Source organism: Aptenodytes patagonicus, chromosome 7 (genome assembly GCF_965638725.1).
Source record: "Aptenodytes patagonicus chromosome 7, bAptPat1.pri.cur, whole genome shotgun sequence".
Lineage (NCBI taxonomy): Eukaryota > Metazoa > Chordata > Aves > Sphenisciformes > Spheniscidae > Aptenodytes > Aptenodytes patagonicus.
This window is the reverse complement of record NC_134955.1, coordinates 56,213,737-56,233,753: the sequence shown is the minus strand read 5'-3', so window position 1 is coordinate 56,233,753 and position 20,017 is coordinate 56,213,737. Positions and strand designations below refer to the sequence as shown.

Genomic DNA, 20,017 nt, shown 5'->3' with positions numbered 1-20,017 from the left:
TGCCTGCACGAAAACAGAGCTGCAAGTTCATATGCAACATATTCTGCTACCAAATATTGAAACAGAGTCTCTGCAAATTTCAGGATAATTTACATGATTGGATGAAACTGTTGTATACATGAGGGAAAAGGAATTGGGTATCACATTGCATATAACATTGGAGATTGATATGGATTAGGTTTTATTACATTCATTTTCCCTCTTGCACTCCCATAGAAACATCAGCAGGTAAAGAGCACTTTCAATTGCAAGACTAAACTGCTCTTAAACAAAGTCATGTTAAGTCAATTGTTTTTTTCTTCACTTTTCTCAGTAACTTTACTCATAGCTGCACTTTTTTTCTTTAATTGTGTTCTCATTTGTCTCTTGGTGCACGTATTATTCATCTTCAGTCTGCACATGTTCTAGGTAAGGCTCTGTAACTTCAGAGGCTGTTTTCATTTGTTACTTTAAAGAGAAACAGGCTGCATGTGCCCAGCTGCTATTTTACCAGCTGGTAAACAATTCAAACACATATTCTAGCAGCCTCGATCAAAACTCATACTGAACTGCTCTGCTTACCTTTGCACGGGTGAAAGGCACCTGCAGAGGAGAAAGAGAGGAGAAGCCAGGAAAGAAAGGATTTGCAGCAGTTCCAACAGCCCTGTGTGCATGGAACCCTTGATGCTGCACCTACTGGTAGTTTCACATGTGCAAGGATACATGGTGGAAAACAGAGGAAAATAAATGCTACCATTTGCTCCTAACCCCTGAGGAATGGCCCAGAGGAAAAGCCCACCAAAACAGTTATCCCGTTATTGTAAAGTTTTTCTTTCTGAAAGACTCTTCCCTTAAAGAACACTACAAGAAAAGACATTTTCACTACAAGAAAGACATTGAGGTTCTGGAGCGCGTCCAAAGAAGGACAACAAAGCTGGTGAAGGATCTAGAGCACAAGTCTTATGAGGAGCAGCTGAGGGAACTGGGGTTGTTTAGTCTGGAGAAAAGGAGGCTGAGGGGAGACCTCATCGCTCTCTACAACTACCTGAAAGGAGGTTGTAGCGAGTTGGGTGTCGGTCTGTTCTCCCAAGTAACAAGCAGTAGGACGAGAGGAAATGGCCTCAAGTTGCACCAGGGGAGGTTTAGACTGGATAGTATGAAAAATTTCTCCACAGAAAGGGTTGTCAAGCATTGGAACAGGCTGCCCAGGGAAGTGGTTGAGTCACCATCCCTGGAGGTATTCAAAAGACGTGTAGATGAGGCACTTAGGGACATTGTTTAGTGGTGGACTTGGCAGTGTTAGGTTAATGTTTGGCCTTGATGGTCTTAAAGGTCTTTTCCAACCTAAACGATTCTATGATCCTATGATTCTATGAAGTATAGCACCTTTTCTCCTGCAGTCCCCTACTTCCCAAGGGGATGCTCCTCCTGGGTGGAAAGTGTTCAGCTGGGCACTGACCTGTAGGCTTTTTCCAGTCCCTCAGTTATACCCACATTAGCACAGCCCCTGAGGTTGTCCCTCCATGGAGGCTGCAGGAGCACAGCCTCCTGCATGGAGTTTGTCTTTAAGGGAGGATCATGTAAAACACAGGTGGCCCGACCACATGGGTCCACCTCTGTGTGAAAGCATGCTCTGGTGTACCAGCCTGACACTTTCTTGCCTGTATTTCGGCAGTGCCTGCACCTTGTGCCAGCCTACATTCATGGAGCACAGAGCAACAGTTTGTCCTTCAATCCATTGCTGCATGAGGTACTGGGTGACACCAATACAGCTGGGGTGTGCTGGGTACCATGGGTTCCTGAGTGCCCATCTCTGCCATCATGTTGCCATCCCTATAGCAACCCTCAGCCACTGCTTTAATTTTAAGTTTACTAGTGATGTCCCCAAAAATTGGCCCTTATTAATGGCAAAGTAGATAATTAAGAAATAGTGGATCATTTAAAACAAATATGCTAAATAAAAGCTATTAAAAGTCTGGTGTAGAGGAAGCAAAATATCTCTGTGCAAAATACTAAGATGAGATCTGGCTGCAGCATGCGTCCAAGCTGTCTTTTCCTTAGGCTCTTGTCTAGTATTATATATGTGTTTAATTTTACTCATTTCAGTACTCCTACTGTATGAATTCATGCAGTTTACAGAAGTTAATGATGCATGTGAAGTATTTGCTAGAGTGAGGGGCTGGATTCCCAGCAGGATGATCTGCAGAAATGCAGGAGGACTCTTATGACTGTTGTAAGCAAAGGTAGGGTTCGGCCATGCATATACAGCAAAAATCAGGTGCCTCCCCCAAAAAATTGTCTTCACTGTTTACTCTGCACCATTCCTAAAGTAATAACACTTGTCTGCCCTGGTTAATGTTTTCTAGAGGACGCTTTGCTTTCATAATGCTATTTAACAGTATAAATAAGAGAGGGAGCCGCAGGGTAGTCCTAGTGAAGACAGCAGGATCCTTGGAAGCTGCCGTAAGTAGTGGTTTTTGCGTTTCCTAGAGAGACTTCAAAAGTGTATCCTCTTGTTGCATGCAATTGATTTTAAGTCTTTCCTAGGGTTGTATCTTATATTGAAATCTGTCTTAGCAATTGTTCCAGTGATAAAGAGGCTTTTATTGGGTCAGCTGGATATAAAGGACATAGGCATCACAATTTAGGCATGCTCAGGGGAGCTAAGATCACAGTGAGGCCAACATGTTCATGGAGCCAGAGACTGGGCAGTGGTCAGGTGCACACGGGAAAGTAGAAACTGGGAACCTGGTCTGATCTGTTCTTGGGACTGCTGCTGCTTTGCAGAGAGAAGAAAATCTCTGTCCCACCTGACTGCCCTAACCACTGCACTGGTTCTTTTTTATCTTCTTTTTTACCCTCTGGCCTCAGTGATGCTTCATCCCTGAGTATGTGCAGTAACTCAGGTTCAACAGCAAATACTGATGGTGGCCTGGTAGAAGAGTGAGAGCTCATGTTCACCTGTTTCCAGGTAAAAGGAGGCCTAGAAGTGGGTGATGCCACTCTTGGAGGGCGCGCTTCCCGGGTGAGCTCTCCAATGTTAAGCTGTCTTCCAGAAGACAGATGACACTGGGAACAGCTGTGTGAACAGTCACATACATTTCTAAAGGATGGTGTAAACTTGGCTTCCATGTTTCTGCTGCAAAAGGAATTACTTTTAATGAAGTACTCACAGTGGTTGGATTCTCTGCAGAATCCAATGCCCTTGGCTTGTGCTTGCAATCTTCTCGGGGCCTCAGGCACAGAGGCATCAAAACTCTGAATCACAAGAGAAGTAAATGTCTAGCTGATCAGTCTGGAAAAGCCCCTGAGCGTGTCCAGGCACATACAATGAGGTATGCAGAGAGCATTCAGGCCAGCCAGGAAAGCACATGTGAGTTTGTGGTGCTCCTGTGAGTAGGCGGTCCTGGACAGTAGGCTTCTGAAGTCGCTTTCTCACACATAGGTGTGACTAGTCAAGTCTTTCTTTTGTGACTTTCTTGTGTGCTTGGGTGATTTTTTTTCAATATGGCCCTGAGTAGCTGAGATTAGTTCAGCAGACACCACTGGTGGTGGTGGGGCCATGTCTTGATGTGCCTGGTGCCCTCACAGTGCAGCTTTCAGGAAACATTTCTCAGATTTCCTCATTTAGAACCAATCAGGAGGGAAGCAGCACCATCTGGTGAGCAAACAGCTTTTCTATTTCGTGCCTGCATATGTTTTTGAGCACTGGAAATTTTCATTGCAATGAGATTATTGGTGAGGACCCTTCATGGGAGTAGCATGAGATGAATATTCATCTCTTGGACTATTACATGGGACTCTAAAGGCAGAAAATTGTCTTCAGAATTGTCTTTCCAAATCACAGAGATAAAAATCAGCCCTAAAGTGGACAAATTAGCTATATCCACAAAGAAGCAAGTTCTGTCAGTCCGAAAACTTAGTCCAGCTCACTTCCAGGTCTTCTGGTGGAATTATTCTGGGGTAACTTCAGCTAATTCCAGTTTTCTCCATTTGCTTTCTAGGATACTGTTCAAAATAAGTACTGCCATTCTAGGTTGCATGGTAGGGAAGATTGATAGGGAAGAGGTAATATATTCAACAAGTGTTATCACCAAATCTATTACAGATAAATTGCTTAAAGGAACACTGTCCTCCAGGTGTTGGCATGCTCTTGTGCCGTTGTCTGGTTTGATTGAAAGCTCTTCATGAAAGCAACCTTTTCTTGAATACCACAAATATATTGTAATTGCGTAACATAGCCAAAGAGAAGAAAAGAGGCAGAGAGGTAAACGGGTTTCCTTCCAGGCTATTCAACAACTCAGTGTAGGTTTGGAATTAAAATTGAAGAGCTTTTCACTTCTACTCCCATGTTTATGGACAAACTGTTTTTCTGGAGATTATATGAGTAAAGTCTTAAGATAGGAAGCTTCCTGCAAAATTAGTCCCTTCAGACAGGGGGCTAATTCCCTAAAGGCTTTTTAGCACAGGTTCTCAGCTTTTTGCTTTTTAATAAATTGTTAGCAAGTGTGCTTGGTAGGAAAAATCCCTCAGTCATTAAGACTGTATGAGAATCTGCACCTTCTGCTTCATACTGAAAGAGTCTCTGTTGTCAGTTTATCACTGGCTGATCACTTGCTAACCTAGAAGCCACAATAATATCAAATGGAATAGTAAATATCAAGTATGAATTAACAATTCCCAATCATATTCTAAAGGCTTACATGATGCAAAGTCTATTATAAAAGTACCTTAACATTTCAAAGAAGGGCCTAAGAGAAGCGGCCACTTGTATCTTCAAGGCTTAAGCAACAAAAAAGACCTCTACAAACTGCAGCTTCTGAGTCTTTTATAATCTTATGATTTTAAAATCAACCATTATCAAGATTTTTGTGAGGGCTAACTCATGAGTCTTTACTGTTTGTGATTGGCCAGTACTAAGTAACAGATGGGTGATTCAGATTCAGATTGTATTTAATTATCTGTGAATTCAGAGCTGTAATAAAATGAAATTAATTCCATGAAAGTACATAAATTAACCACAAAATGCAAACATGTCATAACTACATAAAGCAAAAATATCAGGATAGGAAAGAAACCTTCAGAAAACTGTAACCAATATTTTACAGAACCCTTACAGCAAAACCATGCTATATGCATTAGCCATAATTTTGAGACCAGGCCAGTTAAATTCCATGTCTACTTTGCATTCCAAATAAATAGAAATTGACACTTCAATGTGTATATAGAAAAGTCCATCTATCTGCTGAGTTTTGTAATAAATATTAAATGTGATGAGATAGAGAACAGGTGGTGACTTATGTTTAAAATGAAATGTTTCATTCTTTGGTATTCATGTTATTCTTAATAAATCATGACTGCAGCTGAGTAAATAGTTCACAGTGAATAATTTATCCAGAGGCAGCTTCTGAATTGGCCTGCTGGATATGTGGAAATAGATTAGGCTTAGCTCTGATGCTTTTGTTTGGGAGTTGATTTCTTTTCAAAGTCTGACTAATACATTGGCTCACTGATAGCTCATTTTAAATATTCAGAACTGGAGCTCTTATGCTGAGTTACAAGAAGCTAGATATATTGAGAAGTATCACTTCAATGTCAAAATCAGAGGAGGAGGCCAAACTATAATTTAAAGCTACTGTGCACAGTAATTGAATATGTAGTTACCAAGAACCCTTACGGTTCTTCCATTTGTCAATAACACAGTAGGTGTTATTGCAAACAGGCCTGCTTTTTAGAAATACTTATATCAAACATGTAAATGTTTGAATATTTGATTATAGCTCAAAAATGTTTTGTCATTCTTATGCAGGTCTAACTGTAACTGGATATTCAACTACTAAGACAAATTGCTCCCTCTGATGTTATGGAGAAAGCAGGACCGTTAGCATAGCACTTTCTGACGACAGTGTCTCAAGTTGAATCATGCCAGGACAGAAAGGTGCAATCGGTTTAATATGCCTCTCCTTGTACAAGTTTTAGCAAATCTGGCTCATTATCTCCCCAAATCCTTTGCAACTCTCTCACTGTTTCTTTGCCCTAGATTCCTCCTCAGACATGAGGCCCACTGGGACATTCACATCCACATTTCCAAGGTCCCTTTGTAAGAGTTTATACAGTGCAGAGTATCAGCTCTGCAAAGGAACGTAGATACCACAGCCAAGTGTAACAGGTTAAGATAAATGTATTGCCCTTTGACCAGCAGAGCATCTGACAAAAATAAGGCCTTGTTTTAGTTAATAACATTGACTCCTGCTGTGCTGAAAATGAACCCACTCCAATGGTTTAGTTTGTCTATTAAGAGAAAACATTATTTCAGGTTCTTATTGAAAGCATTACATCATTTTTATTCAGAAAGAAAGAGCACCTATTCCTTAGAGACATAGGGCTTTATATTCAGTTTGCTACTGAAAAACAGCTGCCGCCATTTTTCCTTTCTTGACATAGGGTGCCTTATCAATCTGACCAAAAGTTTATTTAAAGATCTCCTTCATGCCTGTTTGCTCAAATTCTGTTTGTATGTAGCTATTGATTGCTGCCCACTTGCATGAATTTCCTCTTTCTTCCTTTACTCACAAAACATCCAGACTTCCTCTGTGATGCGCTTTCCAGGAATTATCTTAGACCATTAGTGTCAAAAGCCCAGTGGTATCACAGCTCTCCAGTGATTAGCCGTGGTGTGTTTTCTGATGGGATATGCTCCATTCTCTGGCCTGTTGAGGGTGCTGTGTATTCAGCTAATCAATGTTGAATTTTGTCATTGCAGGTATTTAGGGTGAGGGTGGCAGAAAGTGTTGGCGGAGGCTTGCCAGGAGGCCTGGGAAAATAAAAACAATCTGGCAAGAGTTGGAGAACATGGAAACTGAGGACAAAAGAAAGACATAAGATTTCTTATTCAGTGGGAGTGACAGAATAACTATTTCTACTTAATTAATTTACTTACTTTAGTAATAGCTTCTCCTTTTTTCCATAGGATTGTAATACAAGAAGATGAAGACCACATTCTACATAAGTTTGCTACTGGCTGGGCTTCATGCTGTTGCCCATGGTCAACTCCCACCCAACCACCACAATGGACATGATCCAAATGAACCTAAATACCACATGCATCACAGAGGTGAAGCAATCGCTTGCCTCAAACTAGTGCCAAACAATGCTGACTTTGCATTTCAATTTTTTAAAGAGGTTACACTGGAGGCACCTAATAAGAACATTTTCTTCTCTCCTGTAAGCATCTCCACTGCATTTGCGATGCTGGCCCTAGGGGCTAGATCAACCACTCAGACTCAAATCCTGGAAGGACTCACCTTCAACCTTACAGAGATTCAGGAGAAAGAGATACATGAAGGCTTCCACAACCTTGTCCACATGCTGAGCCATCCTGAGAGCGGGGTCCAGCTCAACATGGGGAATGCCATCTTTCTAACAGAGAAGCTGAAACCTCTAAAAAAGTTTTTAGATGACGCCAAAGCTCTATATCAGCTGGAGGCTTTTACCACTGACTTTAACAATCCCACAAAGGCTGAGAAGCAGATCAATGATTATATAGAGAGGAAAACACATGGGAAAATTACTAATTTGGTCAAGGACATGAATCCACAGACTGTAATGCTTCTGGCTAGCTTTGTTTTCTTTAAAGGTAGGTCCTCTAGGATTCACATTCACGTTATTCATTCCTATCAACTGATCTAATGTCAGCTACCTCATCTGGAAATTGCTCTGGGGGAAATGTCAAATGCTCTTTGCTGGGCCAGAAGAGCCCCTGATGGCATACTGGAGGTATGGTGGAGAGGTGGCAGGATCCTGCTTGGCACGGGGAGGCAGCTGGGGACCACACAGGCTTGGTTCTGTCTGTGGCAGCCACAGGAGCTCTGCTCCAAGCCGCAGTCTCCCATGCAGCCTGAGCTCACTTTTGTGGTTTTACCTGTAACTCCAATTGCCCCACGTTGTTCTAATTTTCATTGAAGGCGCTGAGAAGCATGCATGACCTAATCCTTTTAATGACTCTCTTTTAAAGTATTTATGATTCAATAGCCTAATTTACTACATACTCCATTTTTTTTCCTATCAGAATCCTTTATGTATACACACTAACACATTTATATATGAAGAAGCTAGTGATGAAGAGGGGAGGACATTTTAAGGAACAAAGTGGAAACATGGTACATTTCTGATGGGGGTTAGATGATGTGCTCTTAAGCCTGACACAACAGCACTCAGATATGAGATCCTACATTAATTTTATCTACAAATTCAGGCTTATGATTAAAGTAAATAGAAATGAAATGCATACAGTATATGAGCACACAGATGATGTCAGATAAGCCCTTAAATGGCAACTTACAGAAAGGCCACTTAGATCACCTGAACAGAAAAGTAATGGTAGGTACAAAGAAAATGTCTAACTAGTTCATTACTGGCGTCTGAAAAATAAAGTGAAATTGGAATCTAATGCACTCTTTTGACCACGTAAAAGATTCTTGCCTTACTGTGATACACATTTTAAAATATTATGTTTGAACATTCTGAATTTAACAAATGGAGGAATGGGTGAATATTATTACTAGTTATATAAAATTCAATTTATGATGGGATGGGACATGGGATATTCAGTTGCATTCTCCTTCTCTGTATCAGGCAACTGGGAAAAGCCTTTTAAACCAGAGCATACCGAAGAAAGGGAGTTCTTTGTGGATGCTGAAACTACTGTGAAAGTCCCCATGATGCACCAGACAGGCAGATTCGACTTCTATTTTGATGAGGAGCTGTCATGCACCGTGGTACGGCTTCATTATAATGGGAGTGCTACTGCATTTCTGGTTCTGCCAGCAAAAGGGAAAATGAAGCAGTTAGAGCAAACTCTGGTCAAGGAAACCATCCAGGAATGGTCAGACCATCTCTTCCAGAGGTAATCTTCTGCCAGTCAGCTGCAGTGACACCTAGATTTATAGTCTTTTTTTTTTTGGGGGGGGGATGCAAACACTATGAACTTGCTGATTCTGGGAACTGAGTGGGTTATTTTTCACTTGTGTGCCCTAGCTGTAAAAATCTTGCAGCTGGTTGGTATTTAACTATTCTCTTGATGCCTGAGTGACTTGCTGCTCCCCCCACCAGAGCGGAGACCATCCTGATGGGCTCCCAGGAGTCCCAAATAACAAGCCTAGATTGGCATTTCTAAAACAATCCATTGACTGAGTGGGAAGGTGGCAATTCTAAGGCAAATCTCCTATACTGAGGTTTCAGCTAATGTGTTTTACCTCTCATATGTCACTGACACACTGTGACTCAGACATGTGTCTAAACCTTAAATAAACCATAACTTAAAGTTTGTAGTAATGCATACATACATAATATGTCCTACACAAATAGCTTCCTTACAAGAACCATTGCAACACACAGTGGTTGTTAGAACAGGCTAGTGATTAATTGTGGGTGTCCTGACTTTCTGGCATTTTGTTTTTGAAACTATAAAAATCTAATGAGGTTCTGTTAGCTCCTACCATTGACACTAACATCAGCTAACACGTTTTACAACCTTGTTTGTCTGGGAGGGAAGCAATCTTAGCACCGGTAGATGAGTAATATCAAGTTAATACGTGCCTAATTTACCAAGCTCTGCCCTGATTCACAACTAATAAGGCTGTGCAGTTCACACCCATGATTCTTGGTGCATCATTATAGAAATGCCAGCACAGTTAATAAAAACATAATGGATAGCAAATTGGATATGAGCTAATAACGTGATATCTCAAATATGAAAAATAAAAATGTATAATTCTCAGCTGTAAAATGAGGAAAATCCTTATCTAAATGAATTCTTGGCGCAAGTTCCTTCAAGATCAACATAGGAATAAGTTCTTAATGGGAGAGGCTGTGAAAACCAAATGGCAATTTCAGTTCTACTATTATGTTGATGCCAGTGCTAATAGACTTGGTCCCATCATCTTCTAGTGCACTGGGCAGTATTACATAAAGACTACAGCAGTGGGGTTTGGATCCCGTCCATTTTGCTGTTCAACCCAAGTTATCTCTTGGTGAGACAGCATAGACTTGAGCTACCTAAAGGGTAATATAATATAATAATAATTGCCATTATTATTATTGTTATTATTATTACGAATGATAGTGCATGTGTCACCATGAGAACCACCAACAATTGAATTAGTGCTCGTTGTACACTCAGGGGTGGTCCAGCCCCTTGGGGTTTGACACTCATGGGAATTACACAGCTTTCCCACCATCATTTACCTTGGTGAAAGATCCTTCTCACCACCTTCTGTGTTTCTCTTTTACCTAACAGCCTGATGAGCCTCTACTTCCCCAAATTTTCTATTTCCGGGAGCTATGAAATAACGAACACTCTTAGCAAGATGGGAATTGTGGATGTGTTCACTGACCAGGCAGATCTCTCTGGCATCACTGGCACCCCAGAGCTGAAGGTTTCTAAAGTAAGTCTGTGGCTGTCAGCCCTTTCCTTTCTTTCACGAACATGCAGGAAAACCACTCTGTGGTAGCATCCAGAAACACCAGCTAAATACAGCTCACAGCTTCCCAGCTTGCCTGCAGCTGGGCTCACCCTGGCCTCAGCCTGCAAACTTACAAGAGGAGTTTACAGTGGAGATCAGATTAGTTTGCTGCACATCTGTTTTTTCCAAGACTGGTATCGTCCGAGAGCTCTTGGGGGGGTATCTGGAACATGAGAGGAACATCAACCCCTGGCTCCTTGAGGGGAGCCGCTAATGTGGCAGGCACACCACAGCCTGTCCTCCCACCCTGGAGACTCAGTTGCAGAGGTGCAGACAAGCTCTTACAAGCGGAGCCTCCATCCTTCATCCGATCTTTGGGACAGAGGGAAAATAGTCTGGGACTTTTTTTTTTGAGGAGATTTCTGTAGCTCTGTCCTGGTCCTTGTTTAAAACAGCCACATCTACAACAACATAGCTCACATCTCTGCTGCTCCTACTCACTTCTCAGTGGATCCTCCAAAGCAGGGCTGCTTTAAAAAGGATCTGATTCATCTCTCAGGTGGCCGTTGTCTGCCCAGAATGACTGTTTGTTTTCTTTCTTCCTAGGTTGTTCATAAGGCTGCTCTGGATGTTGATGAGAGAGGTACTGAGGCAGCAGCAGCAACTGCTGCTGAAATAATGACAGAGTCTCTTCCTCCAACCATTGAATTCAACCATCCCTTCCTCATGCTGATTTTTGATAGAGATACAAACAGTACACTCTTCATAGGAAAAATAGTTAACCCAACTATTACTAGCTGAAGTGACATATGGATTCTGCTTGCTATTACTGATTAAAGAAGACGTGAAACTGCATGACATGATTTATTTCCATTTGTACCAGCTTAGTATATGGTTCCTTTTTAGCAAGAGTTGTCATTCTATGCCATTATCAAAAACTATTGGTATTGACCATGACACTTCCTTAAGAGGAAGCAAGGAAAATGTTTTAAATTCAGCTAGCAAAGAATGCCTTTTTTACTTGACTGAAAGCCAAGGAAAGACCTAAGATTTGCCAGCATTCAGAGAGAGACATTTGTGTTACAATGGAAGACTCCTGCTTAATAGGTGGTTGTCAGCCAGAATAGCAGATAAAATGATTAATACTCTTGCAAACAAAGCAAAAGTGATTGTAATTTACCATAAGTAAGTAAACAAGAGATAGGAAGAGTTGGATCAACAATGCAGGGTCACGGGAGACTGAAGTTTCTAATGGAGACAGAATGTGAAAAGCTGTCTTCAACAGAGAAAAAAATCTCCTTTCTCCACCAGAAACCTTTTATCATTTTTAGCATTAATCTAGCAGCAAATCTTCCTGAGTTTCTTGCAGCTCAAAACAGAGCAGGAAGATCAAATCTGCTCTTGAACCTGAAGACTTTCAACCACGTATTGCCAATTCGACAGACTTAGCCCGTGCACGTAGCTGACTTCTCACACATGTATCCATCAGTGGTCAGAAGGAGGATGTAGCTGGATGGGCAGGTGAGGTGTTTGGATGGCAATTACACAAACATACTGTCAGCTGAGACTTGTGGAAAACATATAATGAGGGTCTAGAAAATTGTAGATATTTCAAGTGCCGTCCTTTTACAGCCAACAAAGTAGGTAGGGAGCACCCAATAAGTAGATCGTCTGACCCAGGGGATGGTAGCAGGCACCCAGGTAGGACATAGGGCAGCTTGAGGGCTGGCTGGTAACCGCTTTCAACAGACCTGCCTTGGCAACAGGTACCAGAAAGAGTACAGTTGCCCCTTTCTTCCCTACAGTTGTGTTTTTTGGAATGGTGTCATGGCATCAGGAATCATGTCGGGAGCAGTCAAATAGCTTGGGAAGCTAACACAGCCTCAGCAAGGTCTTGTGTGCCCCCTGTGAAATTAAGAGCAAGTGTGATTTTACCAGTCTGGTGCAAAGCACTGTCTCTCCTTTCACAGTCAAAAGGAAAGCCTCCTTTCTGCTCTGTGTTCCTAGTAAAAAGCTCCTGTTAACTCCCATACATGGTGCTTCACGGTGTTTTTTGACTAAACAGACACAGTCTCTGTATAGACAAGTGTATGGACAACTCACAAGCATCGATGGCAGGACTCCCAGTGAAAAAGATGCATGTGCGCTACATCATCTTCCTGGCTCCTTCCTGCATTCACCTCCATCTGTTTGGGTAGCTTTGTGGCCTGACGTCCACACAGCAATAATTCATAAGACACCCTATCTGACGGTACAAGTTTCTTGTCTTCCTGAAATATGACTGCACAGTGCAGCATTGATAGGGTCACTCTTAGCCGTTATCACTCCTACTGTTAACTGCTGTTAACAAACGGGCATCCAGCAAAGCAGCAGTAAAACCTTTAGGGATGAGAGAGCTCAAAGAGGTGAGATCCTTAGCTATATATTGACTTCCCTAGAGTCACACCAATTTGCACCAGTTGAAAAACTGATACGATTGATTTTAGTAGAGTGATCCTCAGTTTACATCAAGAAATGTGGAAGAAACAGAGGTCCCAGATGCAGTTACCTGTGGCAGCTGCAAGACTAAATATTGCTCGCTCCCTTGTAAACCATTTTGGAGTGGATGGAGACATATACATAGAAATACAGCATACTGGGAGGAAGGTTGTCCCCATGTGGTTCTGGGAGAGATCTGAAGATCAAGAGAATCCCTCACATCAACTACATCAGCTTTTGCAGGCTGTTAATCCATAGTTTGGGAAGAAGACTCCTTTCTTTCCTATCCTCAGTATCTTGGTGGTCTCACAGACACGTGCCCCATTCAGAAGCAGGATGTGGGAATTCTGTTTTCCTCCCATATTCCAGGAAAACGAGCCTACAAGGCTGTAGGAGGGAGGAGCAGAGGCAAATGTGCTACCGCACAGAACTGGCGCTCCACAGCTTGTGCTTCCCCTCTCGCTGCATCTCCTGTATGATCTCTCTGTGTTTGTAAAACATGTTGGGGAGGTTGCAGGGACAGCAGGCGAGGTGGTACCTGCGTGCGAGCCATGGGAAGACAGAGCGGTGGCGACAATGGGTGTCTGCCATTCCCACAGGGGATTTCCTGCCAGTGCGAAGATCGGCGTCCGGGAGCTGTCTGCCAGACTTGCTTCATCAGGCAATAGCTCCTGGTGTATTGACATCGTGCTGTGATTTTCCACTGCAAGATTTGCCTGAGACAGTGTTGAAGAAGAGGCAGGCACCACACTTAGCACAAAAGAGCAGCAGACAGCTCGCTCCCTGCCTACATCCATGCTGCGCTGTGCCATTTGTTATGTGGCCTGTTCCCATCTCTCCCCCCCATCCACCAAGTCCTACTCTCCTAATCCTGCTCTCGTCGCCACAAGCAACAACAAACAGATTTTCCCTATTACGCTCGCTCTTCGCGTTTCCTCTCTGCATCAGCTCTTTTTCACAGCCTCCCACTTTCCCTCCTGCAGACTAACATTTTATCCCTCCCACCCGCCGGTGCCATTTGTTCGTGTGGGAGGTTGACGCTGCTGGCTCGGCTGTAGCGCCTACTCCACCAGCAGGTCCTGCTCTCCTCCTTCCAAGAAATGGAGGGCGGGAGGCAACGGAAGTCCTTGCCTCCTGCAGACCACCCCAAGGGCACTCACGGCAGAGCAGGGAAGGCTGGGCAGAAAGGCAGGGCGTCAGGCCACTGAGCTATTCCTATTCAGTGCTATGGGCAATGTGTAGATATAAACGAGCCAGAGGTGCATCTCGGGAGCAATTAACCAGCAGGTTCATTAGCCGTTGACACAGCGGAGACAGCTAATGAGCATGGGGACGGGACTCACAGATGCACCTGTGGTGATCTCAGGTTTGGGCAACCTGGTTTTCCCCTGGCCAGCCGAAAGCCCCGTTTCATTTACTGCACCAGGGCTATGCCGTCAGCTGTAGCCCGACAGCCTCCAAGTGCTCCAAGTACCACGTCCCAAGACTGCAACAGCCACCCCGGCTCACACACTGTTTCTGGAAGGAGGCATTTGGGGTACATTTTGCTCTTTTCTCATGATCGTCCAAGGCTGTACCTGGAGGAAGGGAACTGAAATTCCCCTCACTTCCCACCCCAAGTCCTTCAGTCCCTCTACAAAGAGGAGTCAAGGGAGAAACTCTATTTACATTTCAGGCAGGTGTAATCTGGTAGCTCTTGTTCAGCATGAAGAAAGACATGGGTCAGCATAGTCTTTAGCCTTGCAAATACAGCAGTGTTGTTGCTTGTAACACAGCTCCCTGCTTTGTGTTAAACTAACAGCGCAGGCCTCGGGTCTCTTGCACTTGTCAGGCTTTGCTTGGACTTGTCCTGGCCTGCCTGGGGTTTTGTTTTAGCTTCTTTGTTTGTAACAGTAATTACCCAGCAATCAGGTGCTATTACCTAATTTGTTTAAATTTTTCCTTAGCTTTATATGATTGTATGGTATAACATTTACATATTGTTACAAATATAGATATTTCTATAACTAGGAGATATTAAGAATAAGTAGTTATTCTGCATAGAGTGAAGTGTCTATGGCCCTAGAATGAAAAATGAAGGAGTACAGGCATGGCAGGGTGATAGCAGGGAACTTGAGAGTACAGGCACAGGATGATACTGGAGGCCTCAGGGCTATAAACTGCTCACCAGTGCTCAGTTACTGGTCATCAAAGGATTGCAGCCTTGGGAGCTGGGTAAAACCAGTTTGGGGGATAACTAGGGGAACAGAGATTAAGTACCCAGTGTATGTAAAACACAGCACAGGTAGTAAACTCAGGTGTAATGTGGACCTGTGAACCAATGAAGGAAGAGCAAAGGGTAGAGCATACGAGCAAACATGTCAAAATGACCCCAAGCAGACCCCAGAGCACAGAGGTTGCACCCACTACCCTCGTACTCCTCCCAGCAAAGATGCAGGATGTGGCCATCCTGCCGTTCCCTTCCCTTAGGGCTGAAGCCATTGACCTGAGGAACCAGTGGGGCAGAGAAAGGGTGAGCGTAACACCAGAGAATGGGGAAGATACTAAAAAGTTTGTGTAAATTAATTTTAACGATACATAATCTGAACTGTAAGTCTTAGTATTGTAACCAGACTAATAATTCTTGGGTAAGACTGTTATAATTTTAAATGCACTACTGATAAATTCTCATCTTTGCATACAAGGCATGGGGGTTTTTTCACCGTAACAGGATTTTGAGTATAAGAAATTGGTGGGAATTCAAGCCACCTACTCTGTTACTTGGATGCAAAAAAATTGGTAATATCAGCAAGTGAGTCCCCTGCACACCTGGGTAGAGCCAGAGGACAGAACAGCCCTATTGTTTTCTTGCTTCCTATATGCAATATGAAAATACCCCATATAGCGCAAGGTAACCTCTGAGATGAGTGGATCTGGAGGAGGAGCATGGCCAGAGCCCTGGCCTTTTGAGAAGAGACAGTGCTGCCAGAAAACATAGCGCTCCCCTGGCAGAGACTCAAGGTGGGGGCTGTTGCAGGCCACAGATGTGAACAAGCATGACTAATATCTCACTTGCTCTCTGTCATTGTAATTACTGCAGGTTGTCCAAGATACCAAGCAAGACCCCAGGGCTGGGAAAAAAGGGAGCTTTCAACACAGAGGCACCAGCACCCACTACCCCATGACTGTCTACAGCTTCTCTTCCCTCTGCCAAGCGACACCTGAAGGGCTGACATACCACATGCAGTGATGTATCAGTGACAACAGACCTGTCCAACTCGTCTCTTTGGCAAAAGGGGAACACAGAAGGTGAGCAGCCCCAGGGTGCACCGAGGCTGCAGCACCAAAATCCCCACCACTCTGGGGCTAACAGGCTCCCCTCCACGCTCTTGAGGTGGTCAGAGGAGACCTGTTCCATGGACAGTATTTCGAACTGCCTTGTTAGTCTGGAAACTGAGGAAGGCAGTACAACAGGCATCAGTACAACTCCTTTTTCCTTGCCTCCTTATCTTATCTGATATACTGATACTCTGTTATTCAGTCACTAGATATTTAGCAACTTGACCAAAAGCAGCTTGTTTTTTTTTTTCCTGGATAGCCATAAGAAATAAGATTTCATCATTATTTATTCTGTCTTATCTTCAGTAACTGAGCCAGTCAGCTACAGATTAGTGGAAGGCATCAGCATGCCTCTACTCACTGGCATGGGACAGCAGCTCACCAAGAGGAGGTGAAATCACAGCTAAAAACTCTAGCAGGTTGCTTTCTTCATACATGGAAAAACTCTTTAAAAACAAATCTTCCCAGCTGTAAATGACGGCAACTGTCCTTCTGTGACAGCTACACAGAAGTTGCTGTGGCAAAACCCCTGTGTGCTCTTTCACGTATGTCAAAATCACCGCTCCCAGAGTGCCCAGCCTCTAACCAAAACTGACGTTGAAACACACGGTCTTGTTGCTGTTGGGGCATTGATGACAGCCAGCATTTTTAAGGACAGCTTGTTGCAGGCCAGGTGTGAATGTGGTTGTGCAGGTCACTGGTTGTAGGAGACCAGTGTGAGAATCTGGTTGTGTTTGTGATTGCTCTCCAGGCAATCTGAAGATATGAATTTGAAGTACTTGTGTTACAGTTTGATCTAGTTCTATCCATTCTTTTATATCCCTGGGTTGGCTATGTTCTCTGTGTAAAAAACAGAGAAGCTATTTGCCTGCTAAATGATGCAGCTGAGAGATTATTAGACTACCTAGTGTGTTGAAATAGCTGGCTTCAAAGTGAGTGAGATAACTGTTTAACTAACATAACGTTTGGCCACAGGTAAAAGTCTAGCATGACTTAATACTTGTATAACATCCAAAACTTTTAACAAAAGCTTTAGCAATATACACTAGAGGGATTTATTTTCCATATATTCTCAAAATATATCCTGAGTTCCTCAGACAGTAGTGGGGAAAAGATACACTTCTGGAGTGGCTTTGCAGTGGAAATGAGCTCAGCCTGTCACGCTGGGCAGCGAGGGTGATGCCATCCCACATAGCCCACTGGCATCAGTCAGGGAACCCTGGCTGACTCAGCAGTCTTCCCAAACAGGCAGGTCTTGTATGCATTTGTCTTCATGAAGTTGGCTTCCTCTAGTCACAGAAGAAAAACTTTCTAACGATTCTAGACTTTAGTGAAATACAAATGCAAGGTTCCAGAGACAAAGGGCGTGTTTAATCTGGCGGCTGCGGAAAAGCTCAGCCTTCTTGGTTAGCAAGGCAGGTTAGCTCGGTCTGCTTCTGCCCATGGCACCAGGACTGGTGGTGCTGGGGCCGAGCCTGGCTACGTGCGAGGCCACTTGGGTCAAGAAACCGGGGGTATCCCTACAGTGGAGGCCAAGGATAAATAGGAGCTCGGATAGAAGGAGCCACGGGGTTGTGGCTCCCAGCCTCAGTACCAAGCAGAGAGCCACTGACCGTGATGCAAGAGCCCCAGTGTCATCCACCCCGTGCCCCTGCCCATGTTGTCCTCCCCTGGGTAGCACAGATGGGGACGGCAGGGGAAAGCAGAGACTTCCATGAAGCGGGAAGCCTGAAGTCAGGAGTATAAGTGTGTTTGCTGTCACATTCGGAGGCACAATCTCCCCTGCAGAAGAAATACCAACTTCCAAATGTCCCCTTTAACCTGATATGAGCAAAACCCACTTTTTTAGGATATGACAACTGGGATCACCATATCATTGCAGAATCAAAAATACACACTTCAAGACAGCCAGCATATTTTGTTTCAGCTTAGTTCTGCCTACCATGTATATCATATTGTAACCAATGCAGGTTGCATTTACCAACACAGGGCATATCTCAATGGCTCGTTAAGTGCTTCAAGAAGAGGTGAGCCCCACACCCCATGCAGATGGAGAAGTGACCAAGACCGTACAACAAGGTAGCACAAAATCTGGACATTTTTGAGATTACCGGGAGACTGTGATGACAGCACTTTACAACAGCGGTTTCTTCCCAGCTCAAATGCATCACTGTTGAGATACAGAAGGAACAGTGGTTTTTAGGACTCTGCTCCCTCCTGCCTGCTCCCCTCCACCACTGAGCAGTGCTGGTGCTGCTTTACATGCCAGCAGGGCCTCCCTGGGTGGAGTGTGCTCCACCAAGGCATGCTTTCTTCTCAGCTTCCTCCCCCAGATCTGCTCGCAGGTTGACTGCAACTTGCAACCATTCCTGAGCAAAACCTGACGGGCAAAGGGACACAGCCCAGGTCCTGCCAGCTCTGCACCTGTTTGCGCCTGTTTGCTTGATGTCCTGGCATTTAGCTATGTTCAGTATGTTCATTGTATTTCTTTCCTACAGATGCATTCACACACAAATATGCATGCACGTGCACAGGTGCGCACACACACACACACTCATCTTTTTTGTATGTTTTGGGGTCACAAAAGTGTTAACTGCTGGTTATAATTGTGTTAACTGTTGGTTTATAATTAAACCAAATGACTATAGAAGATTGTGGCTAAGACACTCTCAATGCGCGGTGGAGATTCTATGAGAAAATGCTTTGCTAGCTTATATCTTTGTTTTCCAGTCTCTCAAGGTAAATTTAAGATAACCCTCATGTTTGCATTGCAGCTAGCATGCTGACTTTGCATACTTCTTCCACCCCATGCCCTATTGCTTGATTTTAAATTAGGAGTTGAAACTCTGGGCAAAGACTCCATTGCACAGCTTAATTTTCATTTTAGCAGAACTGAAAAAGAGAAGAGGCATTTACATTTCATGAGTGCTTAGGACCAAATTTCCAGCCTGGCTTTAACTTTTGCTTTTGCAACCTCATCTGTTAGAGCTTGTTTGCTTGCAGGCTTTCAGTATCATTCTGCAGACTGGCCTCAACACCTGCACCTATCACATCTACTTGAACTGGATGTGCTGTTACCAACATAAACTGCAGCATGTGCATGATTAATTACTAAATTGGCCCTTGCCTGAGCAAGGACAGTTAAACCCACAGGCTGCTCAGTGAAGTAATACAGTTATGTCATTATACAATTGTTTCATACGGAGACTGTTTATGCCACTTCCCCTGAGCAGCATGAGCTGTACTGCTATAAGCACAGCTGGACCAATACAATTGCTCCTACAGGGAGTCTCTCACTGTCTCAGCTCTCAGTGAGAGCTCAAAACCCATCACACCATGGCAGGTCTGGGCACGTCTAGGGTAAGAGCTGCTCTGTAAGTCAGGTAAGTATGGCAGTCACACAGACATGGGGGGCAATATATCTACTCCTGTTGTGCTAGCTAGCAGTGGAAACTGTGAGTTTTGCAAGGCTTCACATGTTGAATTTTAGTCAAAAAGGCAGAAACAGTTGCATTGGTTTCCAAAAATTATATTTGATGAATAATTCCACCTTCACATTAAAATTGTGTGCACACAAGAACAAGGTTCTGCTATGATCTAAAGGATTGGTTTAAAGCAATATAGTTCTAGAGTGAAAATCTTCTGAACTTTTGTTCTGCTATAAGAAATCCTTTTAAATTTGTCACCTGGCAAAAAGTTTAAGCTCAGCCAAGAAGTCACTCTTACACTGGAATGAAAGTCCACACAAGGATTTAGGTTAGTAACATTTCCTCATCGCT

The 20,017-nt window shown here is 43.6% G+C and overlaps 1 protein-coding gene across 1 annotated transcript; it reads left to right on the top strand.

Annotated features, from left to right (window-relative positions):
• The first annotated feature begins 2,416 nt into the window (after nucleotides 1-2,416).
• Nucleotides 2,417-11,297, top strand: LOC143162866 (alpha-1-antiproteinase 2-like). Its single transcript, XM_076343435.1, has 5 exons — nucleotides 2,417-2,442; nucleotides 6,950-7,615; nucleotides 8,614-8,884; nucleotides 10,277-10,424; nucleotides 11,049-11,297. The coding sequence occupies exons 2-5, from the start codon at nucleotides 6,967-6,969 to the stop codon at nucleotides 11,241-11,243; spliced, it is 1,263 nt and encodes a 420-aa protein (XP_076199550.1). The 5' UTR covers nucleotides 2,417-2,442; nucleotides 6,950-6,966; the 3' UTR covers nucleotides 11,244-11,297.
• The last annotated feature ends 8,720 nt before the right edge of the window (nucleotides 11,298-20,017 follow it).

Bases quoted from the DNA above. Each gene is read 5' to 3' on its own strand.
- LOC143162866 (XM_076343435.1), top strand. From the start codon at position 6,967: ATGAAGACCACATTCTACATAAGTTTGCTACTGGCTGGGCTTCATGCT. The intron at 8,885-10,276 runs GTAATCTTCTGC...TTTACCTAACAG, and splicing joins TCAGACCATCTCTTCCAGAG to CCTGATGAGCCTCTACTTCC. The intron at 10,425-11,048 runs GTAAGTCTGTGG...CTTTCTTCCTAG, and splicing joins CAGAGCTGAAGGTTTCTAAA to GTTGTTCATAAGGCTGCTCT.